Source organism: Strix uralensis, chromosome 5, assembly GCF_047716275.1.
Source record: "Strix uralensis isolate ZFMK-TIS-50842 chromosome 5, bStrUra1, whole genome shotgun sequence".
NCBI classification, from domain to species: domain Eukaryota; kingdom Metazoa; phylum Chordata; class Aves; order Strigiformes; family Strigidae; genus Strix; species Strix uralensis.
In genome coordinates this window covers 89801554-89828869 of record NC_133976.1, presented here as the reverse complement: position 1 = coordinate 89828869, position 27316 = coordinate 89801554, and the positions used below count along the sequence as shown (strand labels likewise).

Sequence of the window (27316 nt, the reverse complement as noted above, 5' to 3'; positions counted from 1 at the left end):
TCCTGGGCCTGGTCACTGGTCCTCCTGCTGATGTGGGCACGTCTGCCCCTGTGCTTGCACAATGAAAGGAATGTAATGCTTTTCCTTCTCATACCAATGCAGAAACAGGCAGATGCCGAGACCCTCTGAGATTGTGACAAATTCTGGTTAGATATACACATCCCACAAGAATTTCTTCAACCAAACAAGGATCTTTACTCACACTGGTAACAGAACTGCTTTTTTCTATTTGCTTCCTGAAAAGGACCATAAAACTCAGCCTATTGCTGTGGAATATAAAACAGTAGAAAAGATCATTTTGGAAGTACTTTTGGAAAGAAAGAAAAACTGTACACTGAGCCACACAGAGATTTAAAATGTTTTCTGTTTCTTAAAGCAATTTTCATATACTTTGCCAGCCATAAGAATCTTCACCACCCAGGGAATTTGGTCCTAAGCTCCAGTAAACCGTGCCCTATAGCACTGGCTGGCATTTATTTACAGAGTTAGCAATGTTACAGAGAGCAAACCAAGGATTCCTACAGCTGTTGAAACTACATGAGAGGCTTTTCAGGCCTCTTTTCAGGAGCAATTGAGAGAACAGCAACAGAGGAACAACTGATAGTCACCAATGAACGAGCTCACCCTTCCCTGCAGCCTCACGGGCTGCTGAAGGATAGCAAGAGAGTCCGAACGCAGGGTCTGGTGTATATCTGAAGCACATAGGATGTGAGACAGATATCAGAAATGGTACAAAATCACTGAGCTGTCACACAGAATACCTGCTCCGAGGGCTAGAAACCAGCTCCATGGAAGGTGAAAGGCCCTCCCTGCAGCCAAGGGCCCACAGGTCACGCTGCAGGCCTTGACGACTTGTCAGAGTCGTTCTTCATCTTCACAGATGTGGTGGCAGGGCAGAACTGAGAATACAGCTGAGCCAGCAAAGCCTGTGACGTGATCTCTAGCCTTGTCCCATGGCTCAGCTTGTTCCATACATGCACTGCATAGGTGTTATTAAGGAGCCTGTGAAGCTCCGAGGAGCTGATTGCTTCAAATAACTTATGCCAGTCCTCCCAGCAAATGGGATAAAAGGCTTCTTGGGGAAGAGCACTCACTCCTTTGCAGCTCATAGCGTCCAGGATGTTACTGATGGAGCACCACTTCTTGAAGACACGTGTTAGGAGGTGTGGGCCCTGGTGTGCCCAGATCCAGCCTTTGTAATTATCCACAAAGTCCTTCATGCAGAGCTCCATGAACTTGTGTTTGGGCTTAAAGGACAGAAAGGCCCCGTTCAGTACGTCCTGAGACTGCATACCGAGGGCATTGGTGAGGTTCTTTAAGTTCTTGAGCACAATGAAGTCTGTGTCCAGGTAGATGCCACCAAATTTCCACATGATGGCAATTCTGCAGGCGTCAGACAGGACAGGTAAGAAATAAGGCTCCTGGAGCTGCTGAGCCTGCAAGTACCACTTTGCCAGAGGTGTTCCAGAGAAAAGCTCCCGCAAGTTCAGGGGCTGGAATTCCACGTTGGGGAAGTAGCTCAGCAAGGAGAAGCCCCAGTGGTTGGGTAGTGAGGCGTTACCGTTTGCCAGACCTTTCATGAGCACCAAAACCCTTGTCCCAGGGTGCGTCCGGGCCGCTGACTCCACAGAGCACACGAACAGGTCACTCGGGTTCATCCGCTCCGAGGTCTCCACAAAAAGCACATCCCCTGGGGAAGGAGGGGAGCCACGGGCAGCAGGAGGGGGAAGGCAAGGCAAAACGTGTTCGTGCCTGCTTTGTGTAGAGAAGCTGTGGAGCTGGCCCTCAGCATCCTCCCCAGTTCTCCAGTAGAACATGACGGAGGCAAAGAACACAAATAAAACAGTGAGGATAAACAGGACCCCGAGCCTGTGGCTCAGCAGCACCATGTTCAGTTTTAGCAGGCACCCGGACATCCTGGACAGTCTCACCTCCGTCAGAGCCTGTTCTCCCAAGACAACCGTCGTGATCTGAAGGGGAGGAAAGAAGAAAAAAACCTGACAGGCAAGGCAGCAGACCAGAAGCCTCGGGACAGTACCACAGCAGAGCAGAACTCTCCGTCAGGGCAGCATGCTTAAATTACGCCTTTTGGTTATTTCTGAAACAGTCTCCTGGCTTCTCCATGCTGTCACAGGGCTTTCAGATCCCACATCAGAAACTACTGCCCATCTTTGGACCCCCCTCTTTCAAACACAGAATAATGACAAGTCTCTCCTTTCTGTGTATCACAAACCAAGACTAATCCTCAATTCTGTCCGTGTATATCGTCTGTGTAAGTTGTCATAGCTTGCCACTTGGAAGTATATGCAGCATTTGACACACAAATGGCATTCCTTTGTGGTGGTGCACAACAAACTCTGGGAACAGCGTTAGACACCTTATCTACCACTGTCTAGAATTTCAGGTCATTCTGCACAAGACATACAAAAAACCCTAGGACAAGGAAATAGGAATGCTCCTTATGAATATTCCTGGAGCTCTGTCAACAGACATTGCCTGGAACTGCTGCCCTGATGAGAGCTTTTACTCACGATAACGTTTTTTTCTCCTGATACACAACCTGTCCTTCCCCAAAACCAAGCACAACACTAAAACCTCAGTGCTGTCATCAGTTCCTATCAAGAGGCCTCTATCTCCCAGGCTGTTGAACCAGCAGTTGCTGCCTTTTGAAATCAACCACCCACCCCTACAGAGAGCCTGGCTCACTTTTCATAGCACTGCAGCACGGATGCAGAATGGATGGAGAATGGGAGGGGAACTGATACACGGCAGCTTTGGAGGCAGATGCAGATGATAAGGACAAGAACTGCCTAGGTAAAGAGAGTTTCAAGGCTGCTTCCCAACCCTGCTCCCCTGCCAAGTCCTCACTTCTACCTCCTCTGGTAGATGGTGCTGGCTAACCCAAATGTCACCGACCCAGGATGCAAAGGCCATACTGGCTGTGACCTGCTCAGCTCTGCCAGCGGAATCACCTGGTGATGGATACACAATCCCCCCGCCACCCTACCGTTACTTCCTCTCTTTCTCCCTCAAAAGAGAGGAATGGAGAGGAAAAGGTTATTAACAAGGTAGCAACAAAAAGAGAAGTAATTCTAGCTACATTCTCAGCATTAGAATCAGTATTTCTGCCCTCGCCTCCCCTTAAAGTGAGGGACAGCAGAACCAGCACCTCCTAGACCCACCACTGGGGCCCCAAAGGTCGATGCACAAAAGCACATGAAGAAGCAACGAGGAAGATGATGGCATTTAGGACAAGAGGAAATGGCCTCAAGTTGTGCCAGGGGAGGTTTAGATTAGATATTGGGAAAAATTTCTTCACTGAAAGGGTTATCAAGCACTGGAACAGCTGCCCAGGGAAGTGGTTGAGTCACCAGCCCTGTAGACGTGGCTCTTAGGGACATGGTGTAGTGGTGGACTTGCAGTGTGAGGTTTGCAGTTGGACTTGATCATCTTAAAGGTCCTTTCCAACCTAAATGATTCTATGATTTCTCCTGCCTCCCTCTGCTCCATCTCCAAATCAAATCCCCATGCTCTAGAACAGAGAGCTTCAGGAAACAACAAAAGCTTTGATTAAAACAGCTGTAACCAAACAGACAGGGAACAGGAAAGAAAACTCAGCTGGCACGATCCCATTGTCATTCACCCCTGGTTACTGTGATGGGGTCACACACTAAACTCCCCGTGTAGCCAGAAAATGACTTCTCATCTGCACTGGGAGGTTTCCAAATGCAACAGCACGGAGCGCCGCTCTCCACTAGGCACTGTGGCTTGGAGGACAGAGGAGAGGTAGTCAAGACACAAATCATCAGCTCTGGGTTCCCAGAACATTTTCTTCTCCTGCAGAGAAATGCCAGCATGTGCTGTGAGTGTTATAGACAGAAACAAAACCTCACTCTGTTTTTTTACATACTTATTTCCCCCTCCCTACAGCTGGTTCAATCCTGTAAATGATTTTTAGCTTGGTAAACTGTAGAAGAGAAAGCAGGTACAGGCTTGAGGGGACAGAGCCTTTGCTGTAGAGAAGGCAGGAAAAGCATGGCTCTAATCTAACCATGAGCAAGCTTCAAGGTTACATGTATATTTCTAGTAAGAGGTGGAACTTCTACTGCAATAGCACTTCTGTATATTTAGAAATACATTTCTGCTTTTGTAGCAGATAAGAGGACATTTTAGACACTGCACTAGCCAGTCCATTTATTTTGCAAAACAAACACAGGAAATCTCGCTCTCTACCTTCCTCTGACATTGCAAGTGCCATTGCACAGAAAGTGAAAATACTACTCACCCGTCCCTGCTTTCAAGCTGTCACAGAAGTCACTGCTCTGCTGGACAAGATTTTCAAGAGGTTAGTGTCTCTGAGAGTTCCTATAACTCTGGCCTGGCACTTCCTTCTTCTGAAAAGAAATGGTGAAAAACGTAGTCTGAGCATTTGGAAAAAACACGCAGACCAAGGAGGACGTGACATCATATACCTTCAGCTAATACAGTTGCTGATATAACGGTCATGCAGCTGTGCTGTGAAGAACACATCTAATAAGAAATTAATCAGAAAAAAAAAGAAAATAAAAAAACAAAAGAAGGAAATTGAAACCCCATTATCGCTACGCATTAAGCTTTACTCTGCAGCAGGAAACCACTTGCTGTTTTGTTTCCTACTCCTTTGCTAAGAATTCCCTGTGCTCATGCTGCTTGGGTGGCTGAGAACTGAGCTGAGAACTTCACAGAGCTGCCTCCTCCCATCCAAGGCTTCACTTCTGAATGCTTCTTTGAACACACACTCTCTCAAACAATTAATTTACTCATTCATTTGGGAATACTCCCCCTTATGTCAGATACTTAATTGAATGACTTTGCCAAATTCAGGTATCCCTCATTTTATGACAGTTTCCCCTTGTTCCTGTGCTCTATGGTGACTGACCTTCTGTTACAGAAGACATGTTGACACATTCATAAAATACCATCTTTATCCATACAGCCACTAAGTTTAGGGTTTACTGCAGTTTCTACTTAGCTGCCTGCCACAAAAGTCAGGCCTATGGCTCTGTAGCTTCCCAGACCCTTCTCCCCGCCCCAAATCCTTCCAAGCACTGCAGACTCGTAAGATGCCAGCACTGGAGAAGCTCTTTGGAAAGCACCTTAAGCTATTCGCAGCCCTTTCATCAGTGGAGCTCTTGAGGCCTCAGGTCAGGCCTGATCTGGTCACAGAATCACAGAAGGGGTTGGAAGGCACCTCTGAAGATCCTTTGTCCAAGTCCCCTGCTCAAAGTAGAGTCTCCTAGAGCAAGTTGCTCTAGGTGATGTTGGAGAATGAAATGTTACATGCTCAGATCACGATGAAAGCAGTTAGAATTGCTTTTACATAATTACATTAGAATTGTATAATTATCAGATTATGACTTCTGTAGAAGGTCTCAAACCTCCAGGCCTAAACCTTAGTATAACCAGTATAAACGACAGTCTTAGGCAGAGATAAACAGATGTTTACAGGAAAACCATTGCTGTGTCTACTGCAGAAGTGCAAATGTTGTTTGCAAAGTAGAATATGAACTAAGGATGTGAATAAAGATTTTCCTTTCTTTTGTTTTCCTTCTGTGATTTAAATTGATACAGCTTATGCCTAGGCAATTAGCAGATTTAACCTATGGAGCTAGACGGACCTGCAAATAAGCAGAAAATTATAAGAAAGAAGGTGCACAGGGATCATCTAGCTATTAGCAAATACACCTGCTGGGCAAGAGGGGAGAAGAGGAAGAGCAGAGAGTAACAGAAACAGAGGCACAGACTAAGGATTCTTTTTGCCTGAAATGTTGCAAGAAGAAAACTGCAAAAGAGAAGCACAATGATCCCTGACACCCAGACACTCTCTGATCACCCGCCCAAAGGGACCAGGAAGGGCGATCCCCTGGATGCCTGTGACTTTGGCTGCCGGAGCTCATGCTTGCTGTCAAATACACTCTTTGTCTTGTACAACCAGGCTGCTCTCTCCTAAGCTGGCCTGTCTGCAGAGGGCAGGGAAGCAACAAGCCCAGCTCCTAGGCTGTGGGGAGGAGAAAAGCTGAACTGCTGAGCAGGCAGCTGCTGAGGCTGTAGAAAACACAAATAAGAGTCAATTTAGAATCTGAATATTTAATCAAGTCACAATGCTCCCAAATAAGAGGACTCCTGGGAAAACTGGAATTGAGATGGAGTGCTCCCACAGTGTAGAAAGAGCAACTACAACCACTAGCAGTATTCAGCTGACATAACCCCAGGTAGAGGGAGAAACTCCTCCTTCCAGTCTTGTGAGCTCTTTGAACCTGTCTTAAAAGGAAAATTATCAATGCCTGTCCTGTGAGCCTACCTGCACGTGGCGCACATCCCTAGGGTCGGGAAAGAAGACCCAAACCTAGTTGTTCTGTGTTCAGAGGAGATGAGGTGGATTCTCTGTCCTCAAAGTCTTCCCACTGCCCTCCCTTTTCGTGTGTTCTTGTGTTGGCTTCTTGGTCACCACATTTGCTAGATCTCACCCAGCAGTGACAAGAAAACACAGGGTGGCTCTCGCACTCATCCCTGAAGAAAGGAACCTGTAAAAGAAACGTAACCTATATCTCCTACTAGTATTAACTAAAATGGATTGAGAATGTAATGCTTTGATGTCTCTCAGAACATGCTTAAATACAGATTTACAAGAGAGACTGGTTAAATGTGGTTTTGTATCTTAAACTGAGCAAAATGCTTTGGACAGTCCCTTACATAGCCAACATTTTAAAGCAATAGCTGTGCCCTCTCATGGCCAATTCAGCTATCATTCCTGCACTTCTGTGCATTAAAAATAGCCTTCTGAGTTTAAGGAGGGTGCTGCTGGGGAAGCAAAGGACCCAGTGCTAGAGGAATTGAGACTGGGGCTGGGCTGGAGAATCTCACAGAGCTGAGATTGGCCAGAATATGTCATGAACACCCAAATCTAGCTCCACAGGCTAAATGAAAGTACACTGTGCTATACCTTCCCTTCTTTCTTCATTCTATCATTGCTTGTCTTTGTTGCATAATTCCAGTGCAACTTCAACTACCTTATGCCATTAAACTATTTAAAAGCTACATTTATGGTACATCAAGTAGCAAGATGGCAACGCAGCTTTGATCAACCTTGGAAGAAGTGATTGCACAAGTCCCAGTTGTCTTTAAGAGAACGAACCAAGTATTCTTGAGTTTAGCGATGTCCCTTCAAGTAAGCGTGTGGACATATGAACAGAAAAACACTGGAGGGGGTGTGTAAATTTGCGACAAATTTAGTAACAAAAACAGAGAGGAAAAAGGTCCAGCAAAGTGCTGCTGCGTACCCAGGTAGCTGCTAGGAGTGTTGAACAATATCACTGATGACAAGCAGCCTGACAGGAGTCAGGGGACCCACCAGAAAACAGCTGAAGATCTCCATTTTCTCCAGATTTACATTACCAACAAGAGCAGAAGAGGTAAGATTTGACAATACCAACATTCAGTGGGTGACTAATCAGTCCGTTAGGCATAGAAAAGCAAAGCAGTGCCAAACAGGGATGAATCCACCAGCTAATTAACCCTAGTATTTAGGGGAATTAGAATTTAGCATTTTAGCAACAGCTTCAGAGCTCCTCCTTCTGACTCTAGAGAGAATGGCAGACCAAGCATGTGCGAATATTTCAGGTGAGAGCAAGTACTGTAATTGTAATGGGTATATTGGCCCGAGGCATAAGATACTGCAGCTGCAGAGGACACTTAAGGCACCTGTCTCTTAACTGCATCTTTGGTACTTAATCACAACTGCACCTTCCCAGAGTGTACCCTGCAATATCCAATTCCACTTACACACTTTTTAGAACTAAGTTTTCTCCTGAAATAAAAGAAAGAACAGTGAAAATACCCACTCGTATAGCTGTAACGCAGTGCTGGACAGACACTCCATAGGGTAAGAAGAATTAAGAGCAAACCACAGCAAAGAGTCAGAGGATGATATTAGCAAGTTTCTGCAAAAGATAAATGGATTACGGGGAGAAATGATACAGCAGGTTTTATAGCTGTCAATTCCCAAATTACTGTACATCTCACTGAAGTTACCCAGAAAAAAATATACAGACTCTGTTATTTGCAACAGAGAGAACCAATGTGGTACGTAAGTAATGGCCACAAAAGAAGATCACACAGCCAGTCACGGCAACATCATTAAGCTTCAACTCAGCTTCAGACTTCCTAAATAAAATAAGCAGTAGTCTAAGATTAGTGGAAAATGGTCAGGAATGCTGTTACACTTTGACAGAGTAGGAAATTTGTTGAATGAATTAAGACAGAGCTGTAACAGCTTCCAATTCCAGTTAAGTGAGCTTGCTCAGTAGCTTCATCACTTGTAAAATAAAGCTAGCAGGAGCTGTTTTTTTCTCAGACAGGATTAGCTTGCACCCAGTGGCAGTGCTACTTGAGAACGGTGGCACATGAATTCATGAGAGATGCATTCTTCTAAGGTCACCGGTGCTGTCAGCCACAGCCGCGGTGCCACTGCTTGCTTGGCAAGCTCAGGGACAGCACATGCCAGCACTAACCCCTGAGCCAGCTGGGGAGCCCAGAACCAGCTCTCCAGCTGTGTCCCAGCAGCGCTGAGCCGCGGGGAAGGATTGCTTCCCCTTGGCCTTGCAGGCAGTGCCCTGCGTCACGCAGCCCAGCAGGCTGTTGGCCGCCTTTGCCACAGGGGCACACTGCTGGCTCCTGGCCAACTCCTCATTCACAGGGACACAGAGTTATCCCTCACCAGCTGCATCTGTCTTTGTTGAACTTAATGAGATTTCTGCTGGCTTGTTTCTCCAGCTTGCTGAGATGACTCTCAGAGGTCGATTACCCACCTTGTCTATCAACCACTCCTCCCAGTTTTGCATCATCTGCAAACTTGTCAAGGTTGCATTCCGTTCCATCGTCATCAAGGTCATTAATAAAGATGTTAAGCAGTGCTGGCCCCAGCACAGATCCTTGAAGCATACCACTAGTTACTGCTCTCCACCTGGACTGTGTGTCACTCATCACAGTCCTTCAAGTCCAGAAGTTCAGCCAGTTTTCAATCCACCTCACTGTGTTTATGTAGTCCACATTTCATCAGTATGTCTACGAGGCTGTTATGGAGACCGTGTCAAAAGCCTCACTAATGTCACAATAAACAACATCCAATGCTCTTCCCCTGTCCACTGAGCTGGTCATTTCATCATAGAAGCTATCGGTTTGGCCAGGTATGACTTCCCCTTTGTAAATCCACGCCAGCTACTCCTAATCACCTTCTTGTCCTTAATATGTCTGCAAATGACTTCCAAGAGGATTTGCTCCACCACTTTCCCAGGGTTCAAGGTGACACTAACTGGCCTGTAGTTCCCTGGATCCTCTTCCTTGCACATCTTGAAGATAAGCAAGATAGAAGTGACTTTTGCTCCCTTCCACTTCCCTTGACCTCTATGACCTTTCAAGCATAACAGAGAGCTGTCTCACCATGACATCAGCCAGCTCCCGCAGCACTTGTGGATGCATCCCATCAGGTCCCATCATCTGCCTGGTCATTCAGTCCTGACATGTATTCCATGGACATGTGATGCACAAGAGACTGCGGCAGGCATCTCCCCCCAGGGAGGGATCACAGTATAGAGAAACATCCCCAAGTTCCTCTTACCTGTAGCCAGATGCAGAAATTAATTTTGGTTTGCTTCAAACTGATCTTTGAACTCCCTTTCAACCTCTCATCTCCTACTGGCCTAGCAGGCTTCCTGTTCCTTCTGCAGTTGGAAAAAAAGAGTAACAACATTGGTAGCTTTAGTATCTTTGGAAAATTGTTTTTCAAACAATCTTTTCTGTAGCCTTATGGTGTTTTCCTATTTAACTTGCCAGACTTTATGCACCTACTTAGTTTTCCCCCTGGACATAGATTCCACTTTGCAAAGAGTATGTTCTCACTTCTTGTACTGCTACCAACATACTGCAAAGCCATGGCAGCTGCTATTTGGCTCCATCATTATACACAAATTTAAAGGTCAAGATCTCAGCTTGAGCTGTAATGGTAGGGTTCAGCTGAAGCGATTTCCTCCTGTAGTTTTCTCTTCTGGACTATGCCTGTTCATCTGAGTGACAGGCATGGCTGCAAAGAAGACACCAGAGATACCACAAGCCAAGTGCACACAGGGAACGGTCACAAATACTTGAAAGAGATGAACCTGAAGTACGTATGAAAGACCAGAGTGCCGATGTTCACAAATGGCACATCCACACAGAAATTTGTTTTTCTTCTTCTCTCGTGCTGAGGAAAAAACAGTCCTAGGCAGACCTCAGCTCCCAACATATATAAGATTAAGGCAGGTAACTGCACTTTTCACCAAGAATGGCTCTTAAGCTACTCTGCATCACAGCCTTCCTGGACAACACATTTTGGGAGGAGGAAGAAGAAACAGGGAGGAGTACAACAGGGCAAAAAAGAGCCCTACTACTACTTACTGCGCATCTTAGATCCCCCCAACACAAGAGCTCCTGGCATAGGAGAGTTCTCAGCCAGAAAATAATCATCATTCAGTCTCTTCCCAGGAGAAGGGGTCCAGCATTACCTTACTGATCCTTTTTTACTCCTCTTCTGTCGCAGTGTCCAATTCTGCATCTCCAACCCCCTCCCCTGGCTTCTCTCCTTGATGTACTGCACACCTGTGTGCCAGTTAATCTGCACGAGCTCAAGGACAAAGGAGACGGGGCGAGAAACAGCCAGTGCCTTCTCACCACTTCCCATCATCCCTGACTGCACATCAGCAATGCAGAAAGCACAGACAACTATTTTACATCTCGAGGGAAAACTGCTGCCCTGGCTCTTGAGTCAAGGAGTCACAATAAAACCCCACTGTAGAGCAGACCCCACCAGTCCTTTCACAGACTCTCAAAATGCTCCCCTGGACTCCAGGTTGTTTAGATCAGGCTCTGAAAGGCAGGTGGGAAAATGAATGGCTGCAGCACGCACAAGCCTTCCACTTTTAGGACTACAAGAGTACAGACGCTGTCACTACTAATGGAGGCTGTAGCCCATCACCCAGGGAAAAAGCAACATTTCTCATGGAGTTTCCTATTCCATAACATCCAGACCTTCAGGTAGATTGCAGATCATGAAGGATGGGGTGATACCTGGTTGGATTAGGAATCAGTACCACACACTGTGCGTTCCTCTCTTCCCCCCGCTCAGGTCCCAAAGGGGGCAGGTGGTCACAGTCCACAGAGCCTTCTTTCCACGTGTGCTTATGCTCAACTTGTCTCATCTTCATTCCACACTCCTAATTTTAGTGAGTCACTTCAGACACAACTTTAAAATGCTTTTCTGCATAACAGTTAACAGATTGCTCAGACCTACCACCAACGCCTCGCAGAATAAAATGGAACACCATAGCAGAGAAAAGTAATAGTAAAAACTATTTATTTTTCTTTCTCAAGACAAAGGGAAAAAGGCCAAAGGCTGCTTTGGTTTGATTCTCTCCTTATCAAACCTCAGAACATTGACTCTACAGGGGGAAAAAAAGACTAAAAAAACAAAAAACATCCTCCACTTATCCAAAAAGCAGCAGTACATCAAGCCAGATACTCATTGCAATGGGTCCCAAACACCCTCAGTCAGTTCATGGTATTGCCACAGTGGAGTCCCCTGTTGCACCTTTACGATCACCGTTTTACCATCTCTGGTAGGGGTTCCTGGCTCACTAAAATTCCTGTTGTGTAGCCCAAATGACCCAAAACAGAAGGAACCAGTAGAAGGAGAAACCACACCTCACTGACCACACACTAGGCCAGGGCTGACAATTTTGCAGCTGCTTCTAAAGAAAGCAGTGAAAAAACCCCACAGAGTAGTGACAGTGAGAGCAGGGAGTGGAAATCCATTTATACCGCTTAGCATGCTGAAGAATGCTTATACAGTCAGGAAGGTCCGCTGTTTCCCTACACAGTCTTTGTTCTTCAAGATGTTTAATGTTGGGAAGGCTGCAGACATTCAAAATCCTGAATGCCTCCAGGATACACCGTAAAGCTGGGCAGAAAAAAGGGGCAGCACTACCCACATACACACACGTGGTGCCAGCCACTGGAGGGGTGTTTCCAGCACCTTCTTCACTCCAGAGCAGCTACTGGCGCACAGACCTCTCCCCCCGCCCAACTCACAGACAGGCAGCTTTCAATCCAAGCAGCACTGGCCTTCGATCAACCCCAGACAGAGCAGCATTTAAAAAAAAAAGTGCACGCTCTCCTTAAGCTCGCATGCACAGCCACGTTCCCTGAGGGACAGGGAAGTGTTTGTAAAAGATGGGTAATTTGTCTTTCTCATTTTTATCATCAAAGAAGGGACAAATAAACCTGAGACAGAGAAGTTGCATGCACAGTCTTTTACATTTTTGACCATTGCCTTGACTGAACTGAGCAAACTTCATATCGCTTCAGGTTGACCTGAGAAACAGAAGAGGCCTCAGACAGCTGCAGATCTAGAAATCATTTGAGTCACACTCAGAGAACTTGCAGGACCACGTGAAGGAGCTGTCGCTTTGGGGCCAGGTGACACTGAAGATCTGACCGACCCGTAGTTATCAGAGGGGTCACTGGACCACCCCACTGCTGTTCCTAGGCATAAGAAAAGGAGGCACATTGGAGGCAGGAAAGATTTGACAATGAGACCATAATCTTAGTAGTGTAGGAGAGGGGATGGCCAGTGCTCTGCTCATCTGCATTAACCCTATCATAGTGCCAAGCTCACGTGCCTCAGCAATCCCCTTTAGAGTGTGGTGGGGACCAGATGGAACGATGCTGATGGTCTTGGCCTTATTCTTGTTTCTCACTGCTCTCTCTTCATTATTTTCAGACAAGAACTGTAAGAGCATCAATACATCCTTTTGGCCAGCAAGTCAAGGGACGAGTTTTCTCCCACAGTTTGTCCAACAAATTCGCCTCTGTGGTGGGAACCCTCAAAGGCACAACAGCACCTTGGCGAGAGATACATTAACTTTCTCCACTGCAATTCAGGACGATGCTCAGGGAGAAGAGTAAAGCTTTGCACTGTCCTCCTCAAGACTTCCCAGGAGAGATTTGTACTCCTGAACAGTGAATTGCAGGAGTACTCCAGGCTACTTGAAGATGTCCACCACAAATGACTCATAATGGACTTAAATTTAGACAGTACACATTCCCTACCAAGCTCTCTAACCTTGGAAATACTTGGAAATATCATTCCTTTAGGATCCGTCCAAGTGCTGAAAGAGCTGGTGCATCTTAGATGCAGTTATGGACATCTGGTTACAGAGACAAACTCAGTGTAAAAGACAGACACACAGCTTTTCCTGTGTCAGGTGCAATTTAAGGTGTGATTTGGATGAGCTCTCCTGCTCACTGCAGGGTGTTAATTTGTCACTACTACAAAATAAATCATTGCTGCACAAGAACTTCTAAATGATGAGCTGGCCTCAGATACTCATGTTCTGATTGACACCAAATTTCCACGTTTTCAGATCTATGACATCAAACAGAGACCACAGCATCCTGCTTCCTGCTCAAACCAGACATGAGGAAGTCTCCTCCACCAAAGGCTTCTGAAGAGGAGGGAATGAAAAGACAAAGAAGTCGCTTCAGCCCGTTCTTTCTTCTCTGTTTTCCTCTACGTTTTTCCCAGGACACCTCCTCTAGCACATCCTTAACTTCCTCCTCAGTTCCTGTTCCTTGCTCTCCCATCCTTTCACTGCTTTGAGGGACTACACTTCAGAAGTCCTGCAAATCAGGCGATGGGATATGCATTTCTACAAAGGCCTCTTCCAGGTTTACAGCCGTAGAAAGGGGCCTCACTCCTCTGAAAGGCTGATGGAGGCTGCCACAAGCAGCCCAGCACCTGCTCTCCTCCTGAGATTTCTCTACCTGACCAAGCAGAGCAGAAGAAAGGTCCTGCAGAGAAACAATATGTTGCTGGTAGGCAGTTAAAGTCAAGACAAAGAGCTGCACAGACGTCGGCTGAAGCTACAGGCTCCACCTACACCCACAAATGGGTTTTATCTTCAACTCTCACCACTTCACTTCAAAAGAAGGTCCATTTGTGATGGAACAGCTGGAGAGTTGTGGGCTCCTGGGCAACATCTCTTAGCTGACCCTTGAGTCACTGCCGTTCAGAGTCCTTCTTCATGATATCATATGTGGCAGGGCAGAAGTGAGAATGCAGCTGAGCCAGCAAAGCCTGCGATGTGATCTCTAGCCTTGTACCTTGGCTCTTCTTGTTCCACACATGCACTGCATAGGTGTTATTAAAGAGGTGGTGAAGCTCCGAGGAGTTGACCACTTCAAAGTATTTCTTCCAGTCCTGCCACCGAATGGGATAAAAAGCCTCACGGGGCAGAGCACTCACTCCTTTGCAGCTCGTACTGCTCCGAAGACTCCTGATGGAGCACCACTTCTTGAAGACACGTGTTAGCAGCTGTGGGCCCTGGTGCCCCCAGATCCAGCTGTTGTAGTTCTCCACAAAGTCCTTCATGCAGAGCTCCATGAACTTGTGTTTGGGCTTAAAGGACAGAAAGGCCCCGTTCAGTACATACTTGGATTGGGTACCAAGCACATTGGTGAGGTTCTTTAAGTTCTTGAGCACAATGAAGTCTGTGTCCAGGTAGATGCCACCAAATTTCCACATGATGGCAATTCTGCAGGCGTCAGACAGGACAGGTAAGAAATAAGGCTCCCAGCGCTGCTGAGCCTGCAAGTACCACTTTGCCAGAGGTGTTCCAGAGAAAAGCTCCCGCAAGTCCAGGGGCCGGACTTCCACGTTGGGGAAGCAGCTCAGCAAGGAGAAGCCCCAGTGGTTGGGTAGTGAGGCATTACCGTTTGCCAGACCTTTCATGAGCACCACGACCCTGGTCCCAGGGTGCGTCCGGGCCGCTGACTCCACAGAGCACACGAACAGGTCACTCGGGTTAGTTCGCTCCGAGGTCTCCACAAAAAACACATCCCCTGGGGAAGGAGGGGGACCACCAGCAATGGCATGGGGAGGAGAAGGCACAGAGTGAGCACAGCGGATTTCAACAGGCAAGCTGTAGACCTGGCCTCTGCCATTAGTGTCCCTCGTGATTCTCCAGTACAACACGATGGAGGCAAAGGCCATGAACTTAAAGGCGAGGATAAACAGAGCCCTGAGCTTGTGGCTCAGCACCACCCTGGTCAGTTTTAGCAGGCAGCTGGGCATCCTGAGCCTTCTCATTCCCGTCAGAGCCTGCTCTCCCAAGACAACCGTCGTGATCTGAAGGGGAGGAAAGAAGAAAAAGACATTGACAGGGAAGGCAACAGACCACGAGCCTCAGGACAGTACTATGGCAGAGCCACATGCTGAACTCCCCTTCATGCCGGCATTACACCTTGAGGTCATCTTTAAAAAAAGCATCCTGGCTTCTCCATGCTGTCATGGGACCCTGTGGGACAGCTGTGTCTGAGGTGTTTCATTTCCCCAGAGGGGAACCACCTGACAGCCTTCCCCAAAACTGAGAACTTATCCAAAGCCCCAGGGCTATCATCTGTTCCTGCCAAGAGGTCTCAGCTCCCAGAACCACAGAATGGTACTTGTTTCCCTTCCGTTTATTCTTTGATAACCATCCTCTGTCCCATATTTGCTACAAAGCTCCACAACATGGGAGTGTTTATTATGTTCCTTCACACAACACCTCTGTTCTTCACCATGCACTTAATTTTATGTTTAAGACTCTAGACTTAAAGTACATAACACTTCACTGAAAGAAATATATTTTTCCCTTCTTTCACCATTTAAAGCCATACTTTGTGAAAGATAATTGAATGTTACAACTGTAATGTACAGCAGACATCTTTAGAAGACACATTCTCCTCTTTTCCCACCTATTCTACACACAGAGCCAGACCTTCCCTAGCAGTATGCTCCAGTGTAGGGGGACGCCTCTATACCCCCCTGTCAGGCAGTTGAGCTGGGATACACAGTGATATTTCTGCTTTTACAAGCCTAGTGTGACTGTCCTGGCCATCCCCCAAGTTTAGACCTCTGAAGACCAAAGTGTAAATACAACCATAAAGAGATATGTTGCAGCAGATGGAAGAGTAAAGCTGAGTTTCTCTCCCAGAAAGTCCAACAGGTTTTAACAGTTTGATATAAGGTGGGTCAACACACAGTCTAATTGAAGGGCACTGCCTTGCTCAAAACCTGCATAGTCAAAGTGGTGCCAGGCTCTTAATAAAGAAAAAAAAACTGTAAGGTTTCACAAGGAATATACACATTACAGAAAAAAAATTGTCTGAAAGATGCAAAACATTTTAATGTCTTCTCTGCTTTAATCCCCACTTCCCTTTTGGTAAAAGTTTGCATAATTTAAAAGAAATAAAATCAATACAATCCAACAGTAAAACCAGAAGTTTTGTGAGACAAACCAAAAATGTGCAGAACGTAACAGAGAACTACACTGTGCCTGCTGCAGATAGCTATGGGACAGCAGAACAGAGTGTTCCATTTCAGATTAATCATTCTTCAGTTGAAAAAAAAGAAAAATTTCCCCTGAGATCTTTTTATCTTCCAATTTTTTGCCTTCATTTGAACAAAAGCCTTATCATCCTATGATTTTTCAACACACCTTCAGTCTCCCAGAGAGTCTGCTCTGGAGTGTTTCTGCTCTACCTGTAGACAACGACACATCACCGGACAGGGAATGGCCACGCCAGAGCGAGCTGCCCTTCCCCTCTGTACCCTCTGCCTTCCTGCAGACTCTAAGAGGGTATCACACATTTTCGTTCCATATAGTTGCAAGAAATGGAAAGACCCTGTCATGTCCCCTCCCTCTTTCATCTCTCCACTCGTGTTTGGACAGAAGATGAGCGAGGGAGTGAGATTCTTCTAAGCACGTTACACCTGGAGTACATGGTGTAGTTACCGCTAGGCTGGTAGTACTGCACCAGCAGAGAGTGTGGGGATGGGGGGGAGAGATGGCTCTGCAACTCCACGCTGCAGAAACAGCATCAACGGCAAAAGTTCACCCCAGCTCTGCCCCACAATGAATCTTTAATAGCCTGAATATAAGGGTTTGCAAGTCAAACTGCATCTATTCTACAGCTTTTACCTACATGACTTGTTGAAGGCTGGCCACTCGTGAACGCCTGCAAGCGGCTGGTGCTGGCCCTTCTCTGGAAAGCTGTACTTGGCACAACGCCGACGCAGCGGTACGGGGGTATGTCAGTCTCACACATGGAGAGGGGAGACTCTACCCAGATTACGTCCCCATGGGGCTTTAGCAATGATATGGCCAGTGTTTGCACTTTACATCCCAGCATAATGAAGATACTGCCATAGGCAAAGCATCCTCGACTGAGGGAATTTCACTTAATTAATTTATTACAAATTAACATAAACTTTTAACTACTGATTCAGATACTGGGGGGGAGACCAAAAACCAATTAAACAAACGCTTTGGTAAACACCTTTCCTCCTCTTTTCCCGGGCTCCTCTCCTCCTCATTTCCTAGTCTGCACTTCCCTTGTTTTCTCTGTGGGTTACCCTCAGTCTGCCCCAATTCCTTCACTGAGGAGGCTATGGGTCAGTGCATAACGGTTTCTTTTGGCTGCTCCTTGTATCTCACTTTCCCCCACTGCTCCTTGCTTCTTACTGCTCCTCTGCTCCAGCATGGGTCCTCCACAGCCCACAGTCCCCTGGCGTGTACAGGCCCTGGCACAGGTTCTCCACAGGCCACGGTCCCTCAGGGGTGTCCCTGCCCAGCATGGGTTGCAGTCCCTCAAGGGTACCTGCTCCAGCACAGAGCGCTTCCTTCCAAGAGAGCATCTCCAGCCACGGACCAGTGTCCCCTTCCACATGTGTCCTCCACTTCTTCCTCCCTTTGCTCCAGACACGTCTCTTCACACATCACCTCACGCTTCCTTTTGCATGTCCCCTTGCACCTCCTCTCACATCTCCTCCTGTGTCTCGTCACATCTTTGTGTGTCTCCTTTTGTCTTCACACACGTCCTTTTGTGCCTCCTGCCCCATGTCACCTTTTCATGTCCTTTTTTGTGACTCCTCACGTCTCCTTTTTTGCATCCTCACATGTCATCCCGTGTTTGTCCTCACATGTGCCCTTCTGCATCTCCTCATGTGCCTCCTCCCACGTCTCCTTTCTGTAACTCCTGTCCCTAGCAGCTACCACCTTTTCTTAAATACATTTGAGCAGAGGCACTGTGTGCTGCTCTGACCAGTTGCAGTTTTGGTGTGCAACGGGCTGTTTTTATCTGTTCTGGAGCTGGCTGGAACCACCTGGAAGTGGCACCAGGCAGCTCATGGCCCCTCTCCAACACAGTTCACCCCTGCAGCTCCCAGCTCCCCGAACCCTGCCAGTAACGGCCTAATACAGAGTACTTTGTAATGTTTAAATACAGAGAACTCCCTAGTTTATTTTTATCCTGTAAGGGTGAAATCCAGATTTCGATGTTGGATCACGAACTGGATTACCAACAGTTCTGCACCACCTAGTACAAAGAAAACTGGTTATAAAACAGGTTAGGTGGTCAGGGTTACTGACTTCCCAAATGACTCATTTATTTCCCTTTGTGGCAACATCTGCTTCAAAAAGTTCCCTGTAACACTCCTTAGAAATTCTTTAAACAAAGAAAATTAGTAACTGTGACACATCATTTACCTACTTGCAGTGGAAAGGGCTTGTCAACAAATTTTTGATAGCTTCAAGTTCCAGAGAACTCATTTTATAATTTGCTCAAACCTGTCAAAGCTTACCCTAAACATCTCCTTAGCACAGGTGAAATGACTCTACCAGTTAAGCAGGAAGGGAAGGACGTCCCAGCACTGCCATCCACCCGTACATCCTTCTCCAGAAAGCAAGGCTTTGTGCTGCACCTAAACCAACCTACGGAGAAGTTTCCAACAAAAGGGAGATTCCCTCAGGCCTCTGGGGCAGAAGATTTCACCTACAAAATAAAGATGAAGCTTTTCTGATGGTTTAGCTTCTACAGAACAGCTCAATCGAAGCACAGATTTGAGGGAGAGTAGTTAAGAGCACAGCTGCTCCCTCAACGCTTCTCCCTTATGAACAGTGAGGAAATAGCAACAGCCCAGTTTGATTTCTTGTAAAGATACTCAGCAGCTGAACAGGAGAGAAGTATCTAAAGCAGTAAATAGGTGCAACAGGTTACAACTACTGTTTCAGAAAGCACCAGGAAAACCACAGGCTCCTCCAAGGCAGAGCAAGCACCTCTAGAGCTATAGCAAAATCTCCATTTCTTCCTACCGTGTCTGCTGGAGCCTCATCTGAAGCTGAAGGACAGCTGATGGGGATACACCACTGAAGTCCCATCTAGCAAATTCAATTGGTGAAACAAAGAGGAAATGACCACGAGCACAGAAAAGACTGCCACACCAGTGCAAACATCCAGCTGCGTTTGCTTAAAATTCACTGATGTTTTTACCTTAGAGGTGCTTTGTGACTAAAAAGCAAAGCAAACATGAATGGAGTTTCCTGACCCTGTCAGAAAGAGGCGCTTGAAGACTTTGCTGGGACAAAGAAGAGATGACAGCTGCAAACAGGTATGGGGTATCACAGCAGCAGAGTCAGGAGCTGGGTCCTCCCTCACAGAAACCAGGCTGCACTGTCCGGCGGGGCAGGGGACAGATCCACTGAGGTCATTTACTGTCATGCACACACCAAGCAATAATAAACTTGTTTGTTATTTTAAAGTACCTTCAGTATAGTACTTTCTGTGCAGTACAGCGTGCCACATCCCAGCATCAATCACAACCTCCACCCCACAAAGTGGCCTTCAGAAGCTGCCAGGTACCTTCTATTTCAGGCTCGACACTTAGTAACCATGGCTGAAGCAATATGCTGTTGGCTCAGCAAGGCCCAGGGTGTGCCATGCAGGAGTTTCCACACAGCAGACAGGGCTGCAACTCACTGAAGGGGATATAGTAGAAGTTTATGACATTTCTACATGGGTCAGGTAAAGTGCTGGTTTTAAATGCTTTGTTAAATATGCTCCCTAATATTGAGTCCAGGATGCTTTCCCAGATGAACAGTAGAAAATATCTGGTCTTTTTGCAGCTGCTTCATGGAGAAAGTCAAATCCATGATTACATTCCTCCTGGCCGACAAGTTTTAGCCCTTGCTTTGGTTTTTCTCAGATAGCCATGCAAGTTTTTTGGGGGTACACCTATAGTTTTTACTCTAAAAGCCACTGGAAACATAAGTCACAAGAAAATACACAAAATCTTAAAATCTCACTAGCATCAAAGAAGAATTGTCAAGGTAAACATTTAAATAACATTTGGTGCACCAAAATTAAACATGTTGAGCTTGAATCTAGAATAACCAGTGGGCACAATTCACATCAAATACATTTGGTGTTAAGGCCCCCTTAAGTATAACCGGAAGGAAAAAAAATCTGCTGAAACCAGTTCCCAGATACTGTGCTTCAGAGAAGCTACAGACACCATTTCCTTCCTTTCAAGCACAATGGAAAAGTAAAGTTTGCACAGCTTTCATCAAGAACAAATTCGGAAAAAAACGTATCTACAGACTACATGAGTTATTAAAGCGAAGTGCAGCGTCTTCCAGTCCGAAGACCGTACACAGCTCTGCTCTGCACTGCTCCTTCTGCTTTTATCCCTCCGCTTTGTCAAGTTCAGCACACTTGTGGACAGTACATAGGAAGTGATACTCCGAATTGTCCCTACGTGCTGTGGAGAGTTACGGTTAGGAGCGGTCTCTGGCAACACGCGGCATGAGGCAGCCTGCAGCAGGAAGGTGGGCACAGGACTCACGTTTGGAGCCGTGTGTTTCGTCCTGCCCCTGTGCCCAGACCGGACGGACGCAGACGCAGGTCGGTTTGTACGAAGCCGTTCACATGATCGCAGCCCAAGGGGGGAACGTGGTGGCCTTTCGAGGACACACCGGGCACCATCGCTAACATATTTAAAACGCCTTGACTTTTTACACAGCCTGAATCTAAGTTAAAGTTTCTTGCTTATTAAGGCTTCCCCCAATACTAATACCATCTATGTAAGAGATAATGCGTTTGATTCTGTTCACTTCTGCACGCTTCACGGTAACACACTATTTGCACTCAGCCAGCGCGTGTCAGGATCACACGTAACCTCCCTAAACACACTCCTCGTAAATTCAATGCTATTCATGCTCCACACGCCATTCACACAGAGAATTTAGCTACCCAATTAAGAGAGAGATTTCTAATACTGAAATTGTGACTGCCTGCTCAAATGAATACAGGGCTGAGCTGCTCAAATAAACACAGGGCTGAAGAGGAAGCATCATTTCTGACTTGCAGCTTTCCCAAAGCCTTCCAGAGAGCTCTGCAGGTGTGAGCAGCATCTGTGGGGCAAGGCCACCAAGGAGCAGGGTGTGGGGCGGGAGGGAGGGAGGGCCCTCTGGTCCCACCCCCACATGCCTCACCCACTCAGGCACACCTGAGGTTACCCAAAAAGCCCCAGGAAGATTAATTTTCTTCTTAACTTTACAAAAAGCTGTTGCTAGTCTTTAGACTATTTATTGAAATATAAGACTCCACGTATCCTTGCAAGGCTCTCAAATGATCTCAAGTATTTCTTAGTGCAGATTTGTAAGTACAAGTGAAACACTACAGCCTGGTGTCTTCCTTAGATTTTTACGCCTGTTTCATGAGTAAAGTGGTAAGATTTACTTGCATCTGACAGACACAAGAGCAGAACATACAGCAAAGCCCCCAGCACTAGGCACTGTACAGCTGGCCAGCACTGTGGGAGCTGTAACCCAACTCAGAAAGTCCTGTGATCATTCAAAGCACACCCCTCGGGGTTTTTTTGTGAGTCTCCATCCCTCCTCCACGGTGGGCTGTGGCCCCTTCACCTCCTCATGGCTGGTGCACCCCTCCCCACATTGCTGTGCTCCACACCTTCCTCCCCACTCTGCCATGGCCCGTAAAGACCCTGGTGAGCAGCAGCTATGTGGGATGCCTTCAGGAAACAGAGAGGGCAACAGCAAGCATCTCCAACCCAGAAACCTTGAGCTGTGAGGCAGGACAGAAGATGGAACTGCTCAACAGAGGAGAAAGAGTGCTACAAGGCAGCCTGGCTGCAGGCAGGGAAGTGCGGAGGAGATGAGGAACACGGAGAGGGCTTTTAAGGTGAGGCTTTTACAAGCCCTGACACTGCAGCCATGCCCGTGTCCGGCCCTGTACCCCATCGATCCGGACCCTGCCCCACAGACTGAGCCCAGCAATGCCTCAGCCCCGTGGCTGGGTCTCACGTGGGGCTCCTGGCTGCGCCCGCCCGCACCCCTCATCCCCCCGTGCACTGCTGGGGTAACGCCGTATAGTGTCAGGGTGCTGGGCCAAACCAAGGTTCCCGGGGGTGGAGTGGTGAAGGGTTTTGACGAGCAACATGACAAGCACAGTGGAACAAGGAAAGGTGCAGGAGTCATTGCCGGGCACGAAGGGGAGCAGGAGCATTTACAGACAGACCCAGGTAAAGAAAGGCTGGCAAAATCAGGAACCCAGCAGCAGTGCGGAGTCAGACCGGTATCTCTCTCTGCCCAGAACAGAACAGGAGCATCTTATTCAGCACCACGTCAAGAAAAGTTTCCCAGTGCTTTCTTGTAAAGCTTAGCATCTGGGCCTTCTTTAACTGAAAGGAGCAGGTTTTGTACCTCACAGCTTTTAGCTCTCAAGAAACAGACCACATAAACCCCTCATCAATACTTAAAATAAAAGAGAACGCAGAATTTGGCTGCAGGAAGCAGTTAAAACAGAAGCATAAAATCTCACCTCTGACTTGAGATCATAGTGAAGTTCATCTCTACAATTCTTCAAGGATCTCGGGTGTTGTTTTTCCGTCTCTAACACACCTTCCTCCTGTACATATGGAAGAAGTACTTTCCTATCTGACAGAATCACCGCAAGACTGAACATACTAAAGATCGGGAGATATTAACCCATGTATCTTGCACAGATGGGAGGTTTTGCGCAATTATACAAAAATATAGAGTGTGAACACTTTCCTTTTTAACAGAAAAATCTAAATACTAACATCCTGTACTTAATCCTTCACTCAGAGGAGCAGTTGATTCACAATGCCATAATCTGAAGTTCCACCAGACCTCCTAAACTGTTGAGCAGAGTTCCCAGCCCCAGTTTATAATAATTGTAAAAGCCAGTAGAGAGAAGCAAAGGGGTGAGAGAGTTACAAGCAGAGGGGTACACTGGTAATGTATCACCTGTTTCCCAGTGAAAGGGCTGCCCAAAATAAGATTCGTGAATCTGTTCTGGAATCTGAATGACCCAGCAACTTAAGGAGTTTTAAGTGATGGTTTGGTCAGGAGTGCCTGTGAAAAAAAAACCAACCCCAGCCGAGAGCAGAGAAAGGAATCTCAAAGCCAGAAGACACAGTCCAAGCTTTTAACAAGCATGGGAAGCGCAGCCCTTGGGGAGATAAGTCATAGTACAGCCACGCTGACTGACCGAGGACCTGCCAGTAAAGACAAGAGGGGGGGACTCCAATCCCTCCTGCCATCACATGCTGGAAAACCACAGCAGCGTTGATAGCAGGACGGACCCAGCACTACACGCTGCTCATCTGGTCTCCCCTCTCTATATGGAACAGGCTCATCTGCACGGTTTTCTATGGTAACTGTGACTGGAGACAGTGGCTTCTCTCTCTACTAATGACCAAATGCAATGAAAGTTAAGATGGAAGCAGGATTACTCTTAAGTACCTCATGCCAAAGTATCTACTGATGACACAACAAAACCCAGGCAATGACTAATTGCTGCTAAAGCAAGTGGCCCCACTCCCTTCCCCCTCAGGCTCTTCCTTGATGCTCCTCTGACCCTGCTGTGACCAGCCCTGAAAAGCAAAGCACCAAAGATCCAATTCTGTTGAAAGATTTGATTTTCTTACTGGTTTAGCTCCCAGAACTGGTTTTGCTCCACTGCAGGGTGAGGCAGGCACAAATACTGGCACAGAGCATGAACAGGCAGCCAGGAGGCTGCATCCTTTTAGCATCGCAGAACTTATCAGTGGTAACACAAAATTGCACATCGAGACCTTCACAGTCCACAACTACTGAAGTTGGCCCCATGATACCCCTGAGCAGGAAAATCTTCATTAGAGCCGCGGTCGGATGGAAACAGCCAGTGCCCTGAGAGCCAGCAGAAATCCTGTGAGAAGGAAAACTTGGGGCATAGTTACCAGCTGCTACCTGCACAACACACCTGAGACTAATTCATGGCAGGCAGACTGCTATCCACCCAACATCACAACCTCCAGCTCTCAAGGATGACTTTGTGCTGTCAGACGAGGGGCATGCGAAGGAGAAGGGCCTTCAAGTATGACTGACTCCCTAGTCAGTGCTTCCTCCTACAGAGCCTGTGCCTCCGGCCGCTGCTGGAATTGTGACAAGAACCAAAAAAGGGGAACTCTGAGTTCAGTAAGATTTTGCTCCTCTGACTTCCCTGCAGCAAAACCCGTGAATAATAGTGCAAAATCATTAGAGATCAGCAGAAGCTAAATAAGGTCTCTCCAAGGTTAAAAAACATCCAGTCTATTCTGAGCAACCTCTCATGCATTAAGAAACAGTATGTTAGTTTAACCAGAATAGTTAACTCTTAGCCAAAGTTTCTAAACTTGCCTTCTTTCAGCAGCATTACTAGTTTTAGTTTCTCACAGTTCTTATGCCTCTTTCTTCCTGCTCTCGCCACAGCAAGTGTTTCTACAGCTCTATCGCGAGTCTCCATCTTTCTTCCTCAGACTCCGACGTTCCTCAGGGCATGTCTCTGCCTGGGAACACGACGGCCAGCTGCCCCCCCGCCCCTTCTCGCAGTGCCCCCGGCTCTCCCCAGCCAGCCTGTCACCGCTGGCAGAAAGGAATTCCGCGTTTCTCCGTCCATCCGACCCTTTTCTCTCTGCCGTCCCTCTGTGCAGCTGCCCCGCACGCGGACCCAGGGGTTCAGCTTTGGCCAGTCCTTCTCAAGCGGGATGGGGCCCTTTCGGCCACGACGTGCAGGTCCCTTCCCCACGGCTGCCAGAGTCCCCCCCTCCGCCAGCTGCCTCTGACAGCGGTGCCAGCACAGCAGAACCCCCCCAAGCCGCGCGGGAGCAGCTCCCCTTCCCCTCGGCCGAGGCGCCTGCCCACCCCCGGGACAGAGACCCCCTGGCCGGCAGCACCGGGGGCTGCGACCCGCGGAGCTCCGAGCGGGCACGGCGGCCCCCGGAGCCAGTTCCGAGCCGCCCGAGGGTCCCGGCGGGGGGCAGCCCCTGCCCCTCCCGTCCGCAGCCCGGCTCCGGCCCCCACGGAAGGGCCGCCCGCGGCAGGGGGTGAGCACCGCGCTGCGCGGGGACGCGCTCCGCTAGTGGAAAAGTTCCCCGCGGAAAAATGCACCTTTTCCCCAGCGGGGCGGGAGGACGAAGCCACCCAGCCCCGGCTCACGGGCACCCCGACACCCGCGGACCGCCCCCCCCGGGGCCGCGGCCCCCGGACCCCGCGCCTCGTCTCACCCCCACGCCCGCCGAGCAGCGCCGCTCCCTCCGGCCGCCCCGGGCACCACCGCCGGCGCCCGCCCCCCCCCGCCGGTCCCGCCCCGCAGACGTACCCGTTACTCGCCGGAGGGACGGGGCCGCCCGCTGCCGCCCGCCCGTCCCCCCCCGACGGCTCCGAGCGACGGCTCCTCGCTGGGCACGGCTGCTTTGGGGGTGGTGGATCGGGGGTTTTTTCATCCATAATACATAGTTTTAAGGCTTTTTCTGCCCTCTCTCCCTCCTGCCCACCTCCAGGCGTTTCCCCTCCGCCCCCGGGCCGGTCGGCAGCTCCGAATCCGACCCGCGATGCTCCCGCGGAGCGCAGCGGGCGCGGAGGGGTTAAACCGACCCCGGTCAGAGACCTGGTGGCCTAAAGGGCTGCCAGGGTGCGGGCAGGAGCGGAGCTTCCCACCTCCTCTGACGCCAAGGGAAACGGGTACAAAGTTAACGCGAATCAACAAAAACGTGAAACTGAAAATTTTAGTTAAAAAAAAAAAAAGCCCGCAGATGAGCTGCTTACATGTTGCCTCGCAAGTTTCATATCTACCCTCAGGCAGGAGGACGTTTTGTCTAAATTACTCCTGACAATTGCTTGCTTAACAAGTTCTTAATGAGCTTGAATAAAGAAGGGAAGTTTGGACTTTCATTTAGAAAAGCCCCTCTGACTGCAAGGCTGTTACAGAGTGGAGTAAATTGCATGAGAAGATCACCAGAGATTTTGGGAAGCAGGTGAGATGATAATCAGGAACGGTTTAGGTGGAGGGAATCAATCCCACCTGGAGTGGGCGCTGGACATGAGCGCTTTTGAGACACCTTCCAGCCCTGTTTTTCACAATTCCCATGATACAGTACGTTACCTCTGTGTCACACAGCGGTGTACCTATGACAAGCATTTCAACAAAAGAAATGTTGACATTGCGTTCAACATAAAACATATTTTCCCAAAATTAAGTAATCTGAAACTGCTCCTGCCCCCCAAAATAAACTATTTCTTTTACAAGAACAGGCCTTAATCCTATTTGAAGTTAAATGGATTTCAAGACACTTTTGTCTGCCCTGCTGAGCAGGATTTAGATTGATGCGACAGAGTTGCTGCCAAAGGTGTCAATGCTCGCCCTCCTTGGAGAAGCCTTTGGGCCAAGACGACCTCCTAACATCTCTTCCCGCTCCAGTTTTTCTGTGTTTCCGAGCTGCACGGGCAGCACCTGCAGCAGCCCGGGGTGCTCCTCCTCCCCCGGTCCCTGGGCGAAAGCGGGTGTTGGACGCAGGGGAAGGCGAGGTGGGGTCTGTGAGCCTGGGGTGGGTGCGTTCAGGGGCACAGAGCGACCTCATGGGAGCGGGCAGGGCACATGCAGGCACCTGTGGAAGGGTAACGAGGTAGGGAAGGAGGCTCTGCAGCCCAGCCCTCTGTCCAGAAGATTGCCAGAGCCGGGATTTAGCTCCCACTACAGCAGCGATGGTAAAGTCTTAGTCTGTGGACATGGAGACATGCCCAAACAGCAGCATTTGGATCCTGCACGTGCCTCTGGGCCCTTTCTTCATTAGTTTCTGTCAGTTTAGAGCCTTGCATGAATGGCCACGGGCTTGGATTTGCCCTGAAGCGCTGATGTGCAAGTGGCACGGCTGGGCTGTGCTTGAAGGGAGCAGTGACCTCGGGGTGCCCCGAGGATGCCAGTCAGCCCTGCTCAGATCACAACTGGGGTATGCTGGGACAGGCTGGGGAGGCCAGTGACCCACCCCCACCCAGCACAAAGAGCACAGCACCATGCAGGTCAGCCT

The 27316-nt window shown here is 48.3% G+C and overlaps 2 protein-coding genes across 7 annotated transcripts; both read right to left on the bottom strand.

The window, feature by feature from the left end:
* Positions 1–346: 346 nt before the first annotated feature.
* LOC141944886 (lactosylceramide 4-alpha-galactosyltransferase-like) lies at positions 347–25663 on the bottom strand. Of its 6 annotated transcripts, none has more exons than XM_074872191.1 (3): positions 25517–25574; positions 4286–4394; positions 347–3837 (listed from the first exon to the last, which is right to left on the bottom strand). In XM_074872191.1, exon 3 carries the CDS (start codon positions 1914–1916, stop codon positions 831–833), a length of 1086 nt encoding a protein of 361 aa, XP_074728292.1. In that variant the 5' UTR covers positions 1917–3837; positions 4286–4394; positions 25517–25574; the 3' UTR covers positions 347–830. The 6 variants fall into 6 exon arrangements, with proteins under 6 accessions (XP_074728292.1, XP_074728294.1, XP_074728291.1 ...); XM_074872193.1 differs by having other exon boundaries at positions 347–1970; XM_074872190.1 differs by lacking the exon at positions 25517–25574 and adding an exon at positions 25612–25663 and having other exon boundaries at positions 347–4394.
* Positions 11409–25648, bottom strand: LOC141944885 (lactosylceramide 4-alpha-galactosyltransferase-like). Its single transcript, XM_074872187.1, has 2 exons — positions 25612–25648; positions 11409–15256 (listed from the first exon to the last, which is right to left on the bottom strand). The coding sequence occupies exon 2, from the start codon at positions 15215–15217 to the stop codon at positions 14129–14131; it is 1089 nt and encodes a 362-aa protein (XP_074728288.1). The 5' UTR covers positions 15218–15256; positions 25612–25648; the 3' UTR covers positions 11409–14128.
* Positions 25664–27316: the final 1653 nt, after the last annotated feature.